Source organism: Anser anser, assembly GCF_964211835.1.
Source record: "Anser anser genome assembly, chromosome: 25".
Lineage (NCBI taxonomy): Eukaryota > Metazoa > Chordata > Aves > Anseriformes > Anatidae > Anser > Anser anser.
In genome coordinates this window covers 2,101,839-2,114,093 of record NC_139746.1, presented here as the reverse complement: position 1 = coordinate 2,114,093, position 12,255 = coordinate 2,101,839, and the positions used below count along the sequence as shown (strand labels likewise).

The 12,255-nt window shown below is 44.9% G+C and overlaps 1 protein-coding gene across 6 annotated transcripts in view; it reads right to left on the bottom strand.

The window, feature by feature from the left end:
* Window positions 1-1,509: 1,509 nt before the first annotated feature.
* Window positions 1,510-12,255, bottom strand: part of COMP (cartilage oligomeric matrix protein) — a 35,345-nt gene continuing 24,599 nt past the window's right edge. For all 6 annotated transcript variants that reach the window (XM_083811191.1, XM_083811192.1, XM_083811193.1 and 3 more), the window contains 16 exons: window positions 10,596-10,768; window positions 9,260-9,397; window positions 8,360-8,437; window positions 8,051-8,209; window positions 7,400-7,504; window positions 7,104-7,211; window positions 6,725-6,884; window positions 5,362-5,480; window positions 4,876-4,928; window positions 4,248-4,441; window positions 3,630-3,808; window positions 3,370-3,418; window positions 2,924-3,120; window positions 2,612-2,784; window positions 2,271-2,410; window positions 1,510-2,092 (listed from right to left, as the gene is read on the bottom strand). In XM_083811191.1, coding sequence (XP_083667317.1) covers window positions 2,034-2,092; window positions 2,271-2,410; window positions 2,612-2,784; window positions 2,924-3,120; window positions 3,370-3,418; window positions 3,630-3,808; window positions 4,248-4,441; window positions 4,876-4,928; window positions 5,362-5,480; window positions 6,725-6,884; window positions 7,104-7,211; window positions 7,400-7,504; window positions 8,051-8,209; window positions 8,360-8,437; window positions 9,260-9,397; window positions 10,596-10,768 — 2,084 coding nt within the window. In that variant the 3' untranslated portion in view covers window positions 1,510-2,033. The remainder of the gene's footprint in view (window positions 2,093-2,270; window positions 2,411-2,611; window positions 2,785-2,923; window positions 3,121-3,369; window positions 3,419-3,629; window positions 3,809-4,247; window positions 4,442-4,875; window positions 4,929-5,361; window positions 5,481-6,724; window positions 6,885-7,103; window positions 7,212-7,399; window positions 7,505-8,050; window positions 8,210-8,359; window positions 8,438-9,259; window positions 9,398-10,595; window positions 10,769-12,255) is intronic.

Sequence of the window (12,255 nt, the reverse complement as noted above, 5' to 3'; positions counted from 1 at the left end):
CTGTCAGCTATCTCCAGGAGTCCCTGAGTTCTTAAGTGTGTTGGTGACAGTGTAATGACTGTCTCTGCTTTTAGGTCAGAGGCTTGGTCACCTCCTGGACTGCTGCATAGTTTCAGAGCATTTTAGGATAAGGAGAGTCTGTCTTGTGCATGTGAGTTGTTGGTTTTTCTGAAAGCAAATGAGCATGTAAATGTGCACACGTGCCTGATTAGATCATCACACATGCATGCTGTAACAAGTGGGTGTAGCTTTCACTGCAGTAAATCTTGCGTTACGTTGGTCATCACTGTAGAGGTAAGTAGAGTCAGTGATGCAAAAAAGTTTTATCCTACCAAGACAGCGCTATCTTTGTCTGAGAATGACCAACTCCCACAGCTTGGGCAGTTATTTCACCGTTCTTTTGAATGGAACTCCTCTTTTTCTGATACTGTTGTATGCTTCTCTGTGGGAAAGGTTCGGCTACGATCAGCATTCTGACCTAAGGGACAGGTGTGCTGGGCAGAAAGCTGTCATTCTGGTTCGGTGTTCTGTGTGAAGCATAATTAAGTCGATCACAGCAAGGCTGAGTAAATGCGCATTAGGTTTCAGTGTAAGTAAAAGGTGGATGTGTAGCTGTCAGCATGGTAACACACCATCTCTGGCCATCTCAATTTTAGAATCGCTTTCTTAGAAGCTATATAACATCCCTTGAGTACTTAAAGGCATTTTGTATAGGGGGTGTTGTACTTTGGACTGACTCTGCATTTCTTCCTGTTGGAGAAAGGTCTCAGAACGGTGAATGGAGATATTCTCAAAGTGCTGTGATCAGCAAGTGAACAGTCTAAATGAGCCTGTTTGCAAAACTAGTGTTCTTTTTTGCAGTTCTCTGCTTACACTGTTGCCTCCAGAATGTGAAATTCAGATACGGATAGCTGTGGAGACCTGTGCTTGGTAAAAACACGGATTTGCCATAAGCTTTCCCAGAGGAGAGGAAAAGTTTGTTCACACCTAGCATGCTTACCTGAAACATCTTGCAAAATCGGACTTATTTTCTCTTTAGGCAGACTGGAATACTGCTGGGTAACTGTTTAGCTGGAAAAGGCTGGGGATCACAGAATTGCAGGATTTAAGACTTTCCAGGTTACCACCTACAGAAGCTCTTTGTGAGGGTCTGCCTTACCCAGCTCAAGTGAGCACCTCTTAATAGTAACAGCTTCAGTTTTTCCTGGTTCCTCAGCTATGTGTTGGACTCCTGGCATGGTGTCATAAGACAGACCAAATGTAAAGCCTTCGCTTACCATTTTGCAACTAGCTGCCACTAATCAGCAAGAAGGGGTAGGACAGTCTAGCTAGAGGGAGTTTCTTGAATGAAGATGTCTCCCTCTGTATTTGTACTGCTAACAGAATTATTAATTCAGCTGAGGGCTCTCTAGCCGTCCTATTGCATTCAGCTTTTGAGGGTTTGTGTTACACATCTGTATTGGAAGAGTTTTGGAAGAGGAAAGCGCAACATGCACGTGACCAAGAAGTCTGTTAGAGTATTTATTATCCAACATTCCAGAACAAAGATACTCTCCCTAAAGTGCTTTTTAAAAATATTTTGTGAGCAACTTGGACATAAGCTGCTTTCTGTGTCCTTTTCAGACTAGTGCTGTGTTTGCTTTGCAGTAGATCTTGAAAAGGAGAACATTTACACTTGAGAGCCTTTGAGTAGGGAAAAGATTCCTGGGAATCATCCATGCTAAACTTACTCAATTCCAGCTACTGCAGGTAGCTTCTCGGCACATCTTTCTCCATGTAGCGTAGAGAACTAGTGTTGACAGCAACATGGGTTTCTATTCACACTTGATGTCTACGCCTCTGCTGTTTCAAGAGGTTTTCATAGCATTTAGAGAAAAGTTGCTGCTGTAGAAAAGATGGCAGATAATGCAGTGACACTTGGTGCTGTGCAGAGTGCAGTGGTACATTACTTACAGTTCTTTATACAGTATACCAGAGGCAATAGTGGGGCAGCTGAGCACTTTTTGTTAAAGCAAATTTTGTTGGACAGACATTTAAAACTGAGGTTGGTCTTGCTGAACTCTGAATGTTTCATAGTCTTCTGGAATGGTATCTGAGGAGAAGGAAATTAAAGCAAATACAGTTTAGAAGTAGAACTGGAAATGAAAAACAGAATAAACTACTGCATGATATCCTGTTACAGTTTTATGTGTAGGCTGTCCAAGAACAGATTAACTTCTTGAAAGCAAAATGGCAAAATTTCCTGTGTTTGACCTTCAAAGCTAACTTACCGTTGCAGCGATAACGCAGGTTTGACCAAATAATGTTCTCCTGGGAGAAGCAGAAGACTCCCAGGCGTCCTCCTCGCATAGTTGTATCTAGGACAACTCCAGTGTCTGCCACTAATTCAGGGCCTTCATAGAAGCGAGCTCTGGAAGAGAATAAGCACATGTAGGACACGTGAGCCTGATAAACACTTAGAGAATTTGTTCCAGTCAGACAATCTCCCTCCTTTTTACCAGAGAACTGGAGGTGCTTTTTAGTGTGTTAAACCTCCACTCAGCCATGCAATGGAAAAATAATTTCCTTTGATAATTTAATATTTTCCTTTAATAAAATTAAGTCCCCTTACCTGATGTATCCGACTTGAGGCCGATGCTGCAGGAACCAGCGGTAAGATGTCTTGTCCTTCCAGCCAGAGTTGCGAGGGTCCTTCCACAGCAGTTTGACCTGGTCTGTGGTGTCCCCAGTGTGCCAGAGGGAATTGCGGAGGTACTCGCCTGGGCCCGTTTTGGATTTCACTGCCTAATGCAGAGAATAGACGGGTAAAATGTGTGGATAAATAACTGATTGACCGTAGCTGTTACCCCATGTATGTGTCCAAGCAGCACAGCTAAGAAAAACAAAAATCCTCTACTGACTTCTTTTTCAATGCTGTCCTTACCTTCAGTTGAATTCCGGGTTCTGCTACTGCTCGGAAGGGGTTTGCCTGCCAGTATGTCTGTTCCATCTGTTTCCACATGACCACATAAAAGCTGGAACTGTCCTGGTAGCCAAATATGAAGCCAGCATAATCATCATCTGTGGCAGTGTTGACATGGAATGTGCCCTCAAAGTCAACACCATTGAATGCCGTGTAACCTGTAATTGTTAGGAAAACAAATACTCTGTATTCTCAGGTAAAACATAGGTCCATTTCTTTCCAAATTCAGATGGGGGAAGGTAGCTTTTGCTAAGCTTAAGCTGAAGACTCAGCCTGCTACAAACAATATTTTCCCAGGAAGCAGATGGAATCATTAAGTAGTGTCTGTAATACTTTTAAAAGCCGCACTGAGAAGTGCACAGTAAATGAGTGATGATTTTCCAATAGGACAAAAATAAGTGCCTCACCTACAGCCAGGCCAGGATCACTGTTCATGGTTTGGACAATTTCCATGCCCTGTGAAAGATGAATGTTGACTTATTAGTACAGCCATCTCCAAACTTACTGACTGTGCCCTCGTTGAAAGATCAGAGGCGAGGTACACCAGAGGTGAGTCTCTAGGGCTAAGGTTTTACTGAATACTAGCATTAGACCCACACTGTCTTTCAACAAAAACTGCACCCAGATTTGTAGGGGCTTACTAGCCAGGTCTGGCGTAGTCTCCTACCTGGTTGAGGACAATCCAGTTGGGATCAATCTGTGCATCACCCTCAGGGTCCAGTACAACCGTCTGGAAAGCCCGGAAGTCTGTTAGTGTCACTTCTGCGTTCTCTGGGCACACGTCAATTCTGTCAATCACCATGTCTCTGTCAAAGTCTTCTTCACAAAGGTTTCCCACACCATCACCTGAGAGCATGACAGAAGAAAACACGTAACAAGCTTTCACTTTCTCCTACCCTTTGCACCTAAGTTTTACTCAGCTAGCTTTTAGCGGGCATAGCTAGGTAGCCATGTCTGTGCAAGGTTAAGAGGTGCTCAGAGCATTGCTGCACTTTTTCTTTTCCCATATGTTGGTTGTGAAGAAACCCTGATGCTTTTCCTCCTGATCGCAGAGATGCTGTGAGTAGAAGTAACACCTTACATGGTAGGTAGTTCTGGAAGAGACCTTGTCCCAGATATGATCCTGTTGTCAGGATTACCAGAGAGCCGAAAACGATGCGGGGCTGTCTCAAGTCAGTACTGAGGAGATCTTACTTTCTGCCTATCTCTAAAAGTCAAACTCATGTAGTAGCCACCAGGAACAGAGGACCCCCATGCAGAGCCAATGTGCATACATTTCCCTTACCGTCCGAGTCTTCTTGGCCAGGGTTAGGGACAAGCCGACAGTTGTCTGGGCCTGGAGGTTTCTCATCTGGAATTCCATCATTATCGTCATCATCATCGCATTCATCTCCTAGCCCGTCATTGTCTGTGTCCACCTGGGAGCTGTTAGGCACTGAGGGGCAGTTATCCCGTGTATCTTGGTGACCATCCCCGTCACTGGTGGAGAAAATGCATTATACAGATGAAAAACCCATCAGTGGATAATCTTTAAATAAGCATGCCCTTTCTAGGAGCTGGGGTCCTCTACAAGAACAGCAGAAGTTGTTGATTTCAGCCTTTTAAAATCTTGAGCTATTAGTTACGCAAACAATAGATCAGAAATATTCCAGCTGTTGTCTGTGAACAAATTTGTGAGTGACAGCTAATGAAAAGCAAGCCTGCTGTCAGCAAGCTTACATCTGCTAGCCTTTGGGCAATAGTTCCACTGGAAAGTTTTTTGAAGTCTGAAGAAAATTCCCCCTCCCTTGTCTGAATAAAAAGACACAGATTAAGGCTGAGCTAGCTTGTCATGGTTACCAGCGCATGCCTTCCACCCCCACATCCCCAGGATTTCATGCAACCTAGGTATAAATTTTGCAGCAAACTCTCACCTGTCCTGGTTGGTGTCACAGACGTCTCCCACTAGATCATGATCTGTATCTTTCTAGGAAAATAAAGCAATAATCATTTAAACTTCGCATAGCTCAATGGGCGAATTAGGCAATAAAGGAGAAACAAGAGAGACGTTAGCCTCAGTGCCATTGTCATTCTGATTGAAAACAGAGCTGACAACATTGGGAGAGTTCCTTCTGCAGTATTTACAAGTTGCCCTGATGAATTCAAGCAGAAGTATTTCTAAACTCGGATGAGTAGAGTAGTAAGAGAGAGGGCCCGAGAGCAGAGCTGTTTCTTTGACTTGCCTTCCTATGCACTAGGACGGTTGATCTCAAGGGGCTGTATGTGCTGCAGGATGGCAGCTAAAATTTGTAAGTGGTAATTGTGGTGAGTTATTGGGTGTCTGCCTTAGACAGATGATGTGAGCAATGTCTTGAGAGAAACGAAGCTGTAAGACTGCTAAAGTGGGAGTGCTTACTTACCTGGTCTGGATTACTGACTGTTGGGCAGCTGTCACACACGTCTCCTACTCCATCGCCATCACTGTCTTTTTGATCAGGGTTAGGAACTCTTATACAGTTGTCCACTGGATTCTTGATCCCTGTAAAACAAGCAAAGAACACATCAAGCCAACAGGGCTATTAAGATATACGCAGCAAGATCTCTTTTGGATGTAAGAGATGGCAAAAACGTAGGACAGATGAATTTGTGCAATAAAGCAACAGTTTTGATTTTTAGTGTACATTTTACACACTACATCCTAGTAGCTATGGAGGAAGGAAGACAGCAGCAGCAACTGATCTTAAAACATATTTCAGACTGCATCATGACAGATGGCTAAGCACACTATTGTACGTGAACCTGAGAGGAAATGTCCCTAACTGCATTCCTTAGCTGAAGAACGGCAATGTGGCTCCAACCTGGCACCAGAGCTGTGCAGGAGTGAGTGGCCAAGAGGACGAAGATGAAGCTGTCTGCGGTTCCCTAAGCTATGACAGATTCTTTTTCCTCCAAAGTAGACGTCTACAAAATTATAAAATAAGTCAAGGTTAATCTTGGCTAGGTGACATGGAAGATTCAGACAGTGCCTTTTCAACGCCTGAGACAGGAAATGAACAATCTAATTGATCAACCTGCATGACTTCACTTCCCGCCTCTCTGCATTTACCTACTACACCAGCAAATCATGCTAGCGGGGAGCTGCTTGGCAGGAAGTAGCAGGACCCAAACAGCATTAGATGCATTGGAAATAATCTGTAAATAAATATGTATGCCTCAGGCCAGCAGCCGTTGTGATTTCTGGCTTTTGAAAGCAGGCTTTGTGCAAATACAGCGTCACTAGCGCACAGACTGTTTCTAAAGCCAGCCAGGGTTTTTTTTCTCCTCTCGGAATACAGCCCTGACAAATACTGCCTTGAGCAAGTAGCTTCTAACAAATTGGATATCCGTGTATTTCTTCACAAGTTGAAACTGCAGCACAAAGCACTGTCCTTGTCTGGGTTGAGATCAGTTTGCATAGTACATCGTCTTTCTGAAGCCTGAAACAGGTTTGACTTGTGACTGTGCCCAATAAAAATGCTAATAAAAATTGTTAGCATCAGCCTGAAGATAGATCTTTAACCCCTGCGAGGACTGAGCTGTGAAAGATACTGGCTTGACTGCTCATTGGGCATTTTAAGAACTGAGCTGTCCTTTGTCCCATCAGAAATAAGCTGCTCTTGTATAGTTTAAGCCTCCAAAGGCTGGTACCTGCTCTGAGGATCTACAGCTGCATGCTGAACAGCTGCCTTGTTCTTACATTGGTACAGCTGCACCTCTTTGAGGACGTTCTCCAGCTGCTCTTACCATCTCCATCCATGTCGTCGTCACACTCATCTCCTTTCCCGTCACCATCAATGTCCCGTTGGTCATCGTTCTTCACTTGGCGACAGTTGTCACAGGCATCACCGAAGTTGTCCTTGTCTGTGTTACGCTGGTCGGTGTTGCGCGTGTAGACGCAGTTGTCCTGCAGGAGAGAGAGACTTGCTGAGGGGACAGGAGCATGCTACTTTAGTTAGGGTGCAGTCTGCACAAACAGGTGTCTTCACACCATCCAGATTTAAAAGGAAACATTCCATGCTATGACCTGCAGGTGCTCTGAATTCACATTAAAGATGCAGGCAGTTTGCTTTGCAGGACCTCTCGGTACATTTAGGTATGTCAGGGTAAGCCTTAGAACTCAAACCTCAGCATTTAATATCCCGTCTCCATCAGCGTCATCATCACAAGCATCTCCAATTCCATCCCGGTCTGCATCCTCCTGGCCAGAGTTGGGGACGGTCATGCAGTTATCCTGAAAGGAAAGTAACAAGAAAGTGGCAGGGTGTGCTGGCAAGCTGTGAATGTCAGAGCCTTTCTGAGCTCTGAATGCTGCGCAGGGCCTCGAAGGGGAGCCTGCCCCCAAATCAGAACTGCCCACTTCTGGCTAAGCATTCCTCTGATATGCTGTCTCCACCTAAACATGCAAGGACTGCATCTTACCTTGCGGCACTTTTTGTCAGAGCAGCGTAGCTTCTCGTCAGGGACTCCGTCAATGTCTGTATCCTTCCCACAGACGTAGCCATTCCCTGCCCAGCCCACAAGGCACTGGAAGACAGCAGATAAACAAAATGAGGCTGCTGGTGAGTCCCCTGGCAGGGGTATGCCTCCAAAACTGAAGGCCTTACAACAGAACCAGCAGAAAACATTGCAAACCCACGTACACAATGCTCTACAGGTGAAATATTGCCTGGAAGAGACACTTAAGCTGTAAATAGTATTTTAAAATAGTTCAGCTACAAGAGCTCTGCTTGTTCCTGAAATTATAAAGATGCAGCAGCAAAACATCTTGGCTCTCCCAGGTTGTTTGAATGGTGTCCCCCTTCTCAGCTGCCTGTAATGCTCTATGACTGAAAAATGTGTAGTGCTTCAGACAAAAAAAGCAACAACACAACAGAGGATCTGAGGTGCCAGGAGCAGCCCACTGCTGAGATCTCTGAAAGATGCACTACCACAGCCCAGGTGTTAATGGGGAGCAGGTCTGTGCCAGGAAGGCACGCTCTCCAGGAGAGGGCAGTGGCAGACCCAGGAGAGCAAGCACAGCGCGGGAGAAAGGGGAGCGAGCAGATCCCAACGGCAGGGATCGGGCCTTACCGCGCAGGAGATGGACCCATCGCGCTCCACGATGCACTGCGCTTTCTCGTGGCAGGGACTAATTTCGCCGTTAGGGCAACGTCTCACTGTCTGGCTTTTGCAGCCTGTGATTTGATCCCCAACAAAACCAGGTTTACAAGCCCCACACTTGTAGGATCCCTGCAAAAAAACACAACAGGGAATCAACTGTAACATGAGTCAGGGCAACCTTTCCTATAACCTGTCCTCAGCAGCTGCATTGCCACAGAAAACAGAGGGCCCAGAGCCCAGGGAAGAGAGATCCACACGAGGCTTTCCAGGAATATTTACCCGTGTATTGATGCAGATAGAGTTTGGGACACAATTTTTGGCAGCACCTGTCTCGCATTCATTGATGTCAGTGCAGACCTGCCCAGGAAGAACAAAGTAGACATTAAATTCACTCTTAAGGAGATACCATGTCAGATTACAGAACTGGGGCATCACTAGATGCAGAAGCAAAACCCCCAGCATGCTGCACTAGGACTGAGAGCTTAAAGTTTTCCTTGAGACGAGCCTGAGCCAGATCCCAGCAACATTCCTGACCCCCAGGCAAGCTGTTCACCCTCTAGAAGTCACCAGAGATTTTAGCCTGGTGAAATAGCTTAGCTCTGAGCTGAGCTGTCGGAGTATCTGCTTACTGTAAAAGGACAGAAGAGAGTGAATGGAGCAAGAAGGTCAAGGACTGCCTCCTATGACCAGCTAGCAGCTCTCTAAGTAATGCAACCCACGTGCCATTCTTGCTTTTGTCAACATATTCTTATACTATCGTAAGCCTAGGCGTTTTCTTTTTTTTAATTATTATTATTTTTTATTATTTTAATCTCTCTATATCTGTTTACGTGGGGAGCGGCTGAGTACCAAGTAGCTGTATCAACTCTTCTGTGTCCTAGCACGAGGGATTCCCCCGGCTGGCTTCACAGCCACGAAGGTGTCCTAGACGTGACATTCTGACCTGCTTAAATTCAGCAGAGGTAAGATCTTGGAGCAGAAGTTGCTTTGCTGCTGATGTGCTAGAACATCCTTGGCGAGCCTATCCTCTCACTGCATCAGTCTTACCATCAATATAATGCAATCATCTTGTATTTCTCTCCCATTTCTTTGTCGGCACCAGGACCCTTGAATTAGTTACAGCTACAGAGGGGGAAGAGGTGATGGTTTCTGAAGGAGACAGAAGAATTTGTGCCTTACCTGTTTGTTGGCCCTGGCATAAGCTAGTCCAACGCCTTCGACCATTTGCCCTGTGAAGCCGGGAGGGCAGGGATCACAGCGGAAGCCAGGAACAGTGTTAATGCACTGGACCTTCGGGAAGCAGGGGTTTGCATTGCACTGTAAACAAGAAAGAAGTTGTGGAGAGCTGCGACACAGCCTCGCTCAAGGCCAGCTGTGAAGGCAGCTCTAAAAGCAGGCCTTGCTGGGTGAGATCCAACTATTGTGCTTTTATTTTCTAAAGAATAAGAGAAAAATGCATAGAAGTAGCTGGCTTTCCTTGCAAGTGGAAAATGCAGCTTCCCAATCTGAGTGCTCCCAAATTCCAGTATGTTCAGACAAGTAAAACAAATCAACTTTCAAGACTAATTCTTCTTAGGTGACATCAATTGCCCAGGCAGAGAGCTGGCTTCGCTTCACACTTTCCTTCCTGGCAGTCTCTGAATCCAGAGGACTGGGTAATTTCTTACACTGATTTTGAAAGACAACAACAGTTGTTTGTTTACTACTCTGGGAAGCAACTGTCTTTCCAAAACTGATATTAATGCTTGCTTTATTTTCTGCAACACTGTTATTTTTACTGAATTCTTATGCGCTGTGCTAGCAGATGCATTACATTAATGCAGCAGTTCCCACATTTTTGTGACTAACAGATTATCAACAACCTCAAAATGTCCCATGGACCTTTTTAACTTCAGCTGTTTTTAAAGCGAATTGCTATAAGATGATACAGCTTTGCAAGACATGGTTGCTTGATGGTTGAGTAAAGTTCTGCATACAGACAGAATAAACATAATCGAATGTCACATTTTTTGGAAAAAAAAAAGAAAGAAAATCAAACAATATCTCCCTAGCAAGGTTTGATTTACAGGCAGAAGTTAAGCAATTCATGTAGTGTGGTGAGATTTACTGTATAAAGGACTATTTGGGTAGCATTTCATTCCGTTTCACACATAATAAATCTTATCTCTAACAACTCGTCAGCGATTAGCTCAAAAGATTTTAAGACCAAATGGGATATCCAAACTCACTTTCCTGTGTAGTACAAACCAAAAGATTTATTTTGTCTGAGTCCCTGTATCTTTTAGAAACAAATGCCTTGCTAGACTGGATATAAAACCAACACAGAACACTGCTTGAGGCAGGGTGAGAAACAGACTTCGTTCCAGTGAAATGATGTTTCTGTTGAACTTCAGCTCCTGGGGGAATTGCAAGACTTCTCTTCACAACCACAACACAAACCCACAACACTCCAAGAAAAGCGAGACCTTTTTGTAGCTCCCAGCCCATCCTACTTGTTTTTTTTTTTTTTTTTTACCTCGTTGATATCCGTGCAATGGGACCCGTTGCCCGAATAACCTGGGGGACAAGGTCCGCAGCGGAAGCCAGTGCCAGTCTCAGTGCAGGCCACTCCAGGGAAGCAGGGGTTTGGGACGCATCTGTTAAACTGTGTCAGGGTGATGACAGGGCCTGTCACCTCAGGGCGTATGCCTAGAGGACAAAAGGAGCATTAAGGACCGAGTTGTCACTGCCAGAGCCTATCATAAGCTGGTGCCATTGTCTCAGTTAGAAGACTTCAGTGTGCCTCACACGCAGGGCATTTCCTTGCAGCTTTTCTGACGGTTAGGCAGTTACAGCTCTGCTTTGTAAATGGAGAAAAACAAAGCCAGAAGCAGCAGATGGACAGATTTCTGACTCAGAGCAGACAAAAAAAAAAAAAAAACAACACACAAAGTCCAGGAGTCTTAGCTCCTAGTCCTTTACTCTCGTTGTGCTGCCCTCCTTGTTGTGTAATGCCCTTGGTTTTGGGGCTCCACAGAGAACAGTTCTCTCCCTGGTACCTCTACATCTCCATCCCAGTGGAAGTACGGACTCAGACACCCAGCTAAAGCACAACCCACGCAGCACAGGCTTAAGTCTGGGAAGCGCTGTGGAGGGCTATCAGCCAAAATCTCCCCAGTAGAGGCAGGCATCTTAAACAGGTCAGCTTGGTGCACAGCAGGAATAGACTCACATAAGGCTCTCATGCCATGGCATTATCTTTATCTCCATGGGGCTAGGAAACCTTCCTTCATCCTGGCAGATGAGAAATCAATCTGTTATTCAGACATGCATCACATCTAGGCTGGCATATAGCAGTATGGTATATCTAAGCATGTGACGTGCAGGAATTTCTAACCCGTATAAAATGCTACTGCAGTCCTATTCAGAAGCACAATGAACACATCAAACTTGTCCCCACGCCACTGTGCACAAGCTTTCCTTAAATTTTTAGGCCCAACGCCAGGTTTTTGTCTTTATCCTCAAGACCTGACTTCAGAACCTAAGGCCCCTGAATCAAAATTATGGGCAGGAACTAAACTCCTACAGCTCAAGGCAACACGAAGAATTCATCTACACAGGAAACAGAAGTTCACTGAAGGTTAACTCAGGACTGTGAATAAACTTTCCAGAAGCTAGAGTTGTCACAGATCTCCCACACCCACTACTCTAAGTGACAAGGACATTTTTTGGTCCTGCTTTCCCCAGTTTAAAAGCCCAATTAAAAACAAAACAAAACAAAACAAAAAAAAACCACCAAACAACAACACTGTACCACCACCAGTAGCAGCAAAATCTTCACTGAAAACAAGGCCTCTTCGTGCTTCTCTTTCAGGGGAATAATAGAAGAAGCACAAATGACTGCTGCGAGTCACGTTGTTCAATGCATGACTAAAAGAGGCTCAGGTTCTACAGCAAAGAGTACAGGAGAAGAACGCACATAGAGCTGAAAACCAAGTGGGGAAGGCAGAGATCAAGTAACAGACAGAAAGTTCAAGACAGTTTTATGAGCAAGTTATTAAAACAATTGGTGTGGATGAATGCTTTTCTGTACTACAGGTCCCAGAAGCTTTGGCTAATCTCTTTTCCAGCAGTACAATCTCTCCAAGTGCAGAAATGGTTTTTGCTCCGCCCTTTGAGTGTACTGGCAAATAACA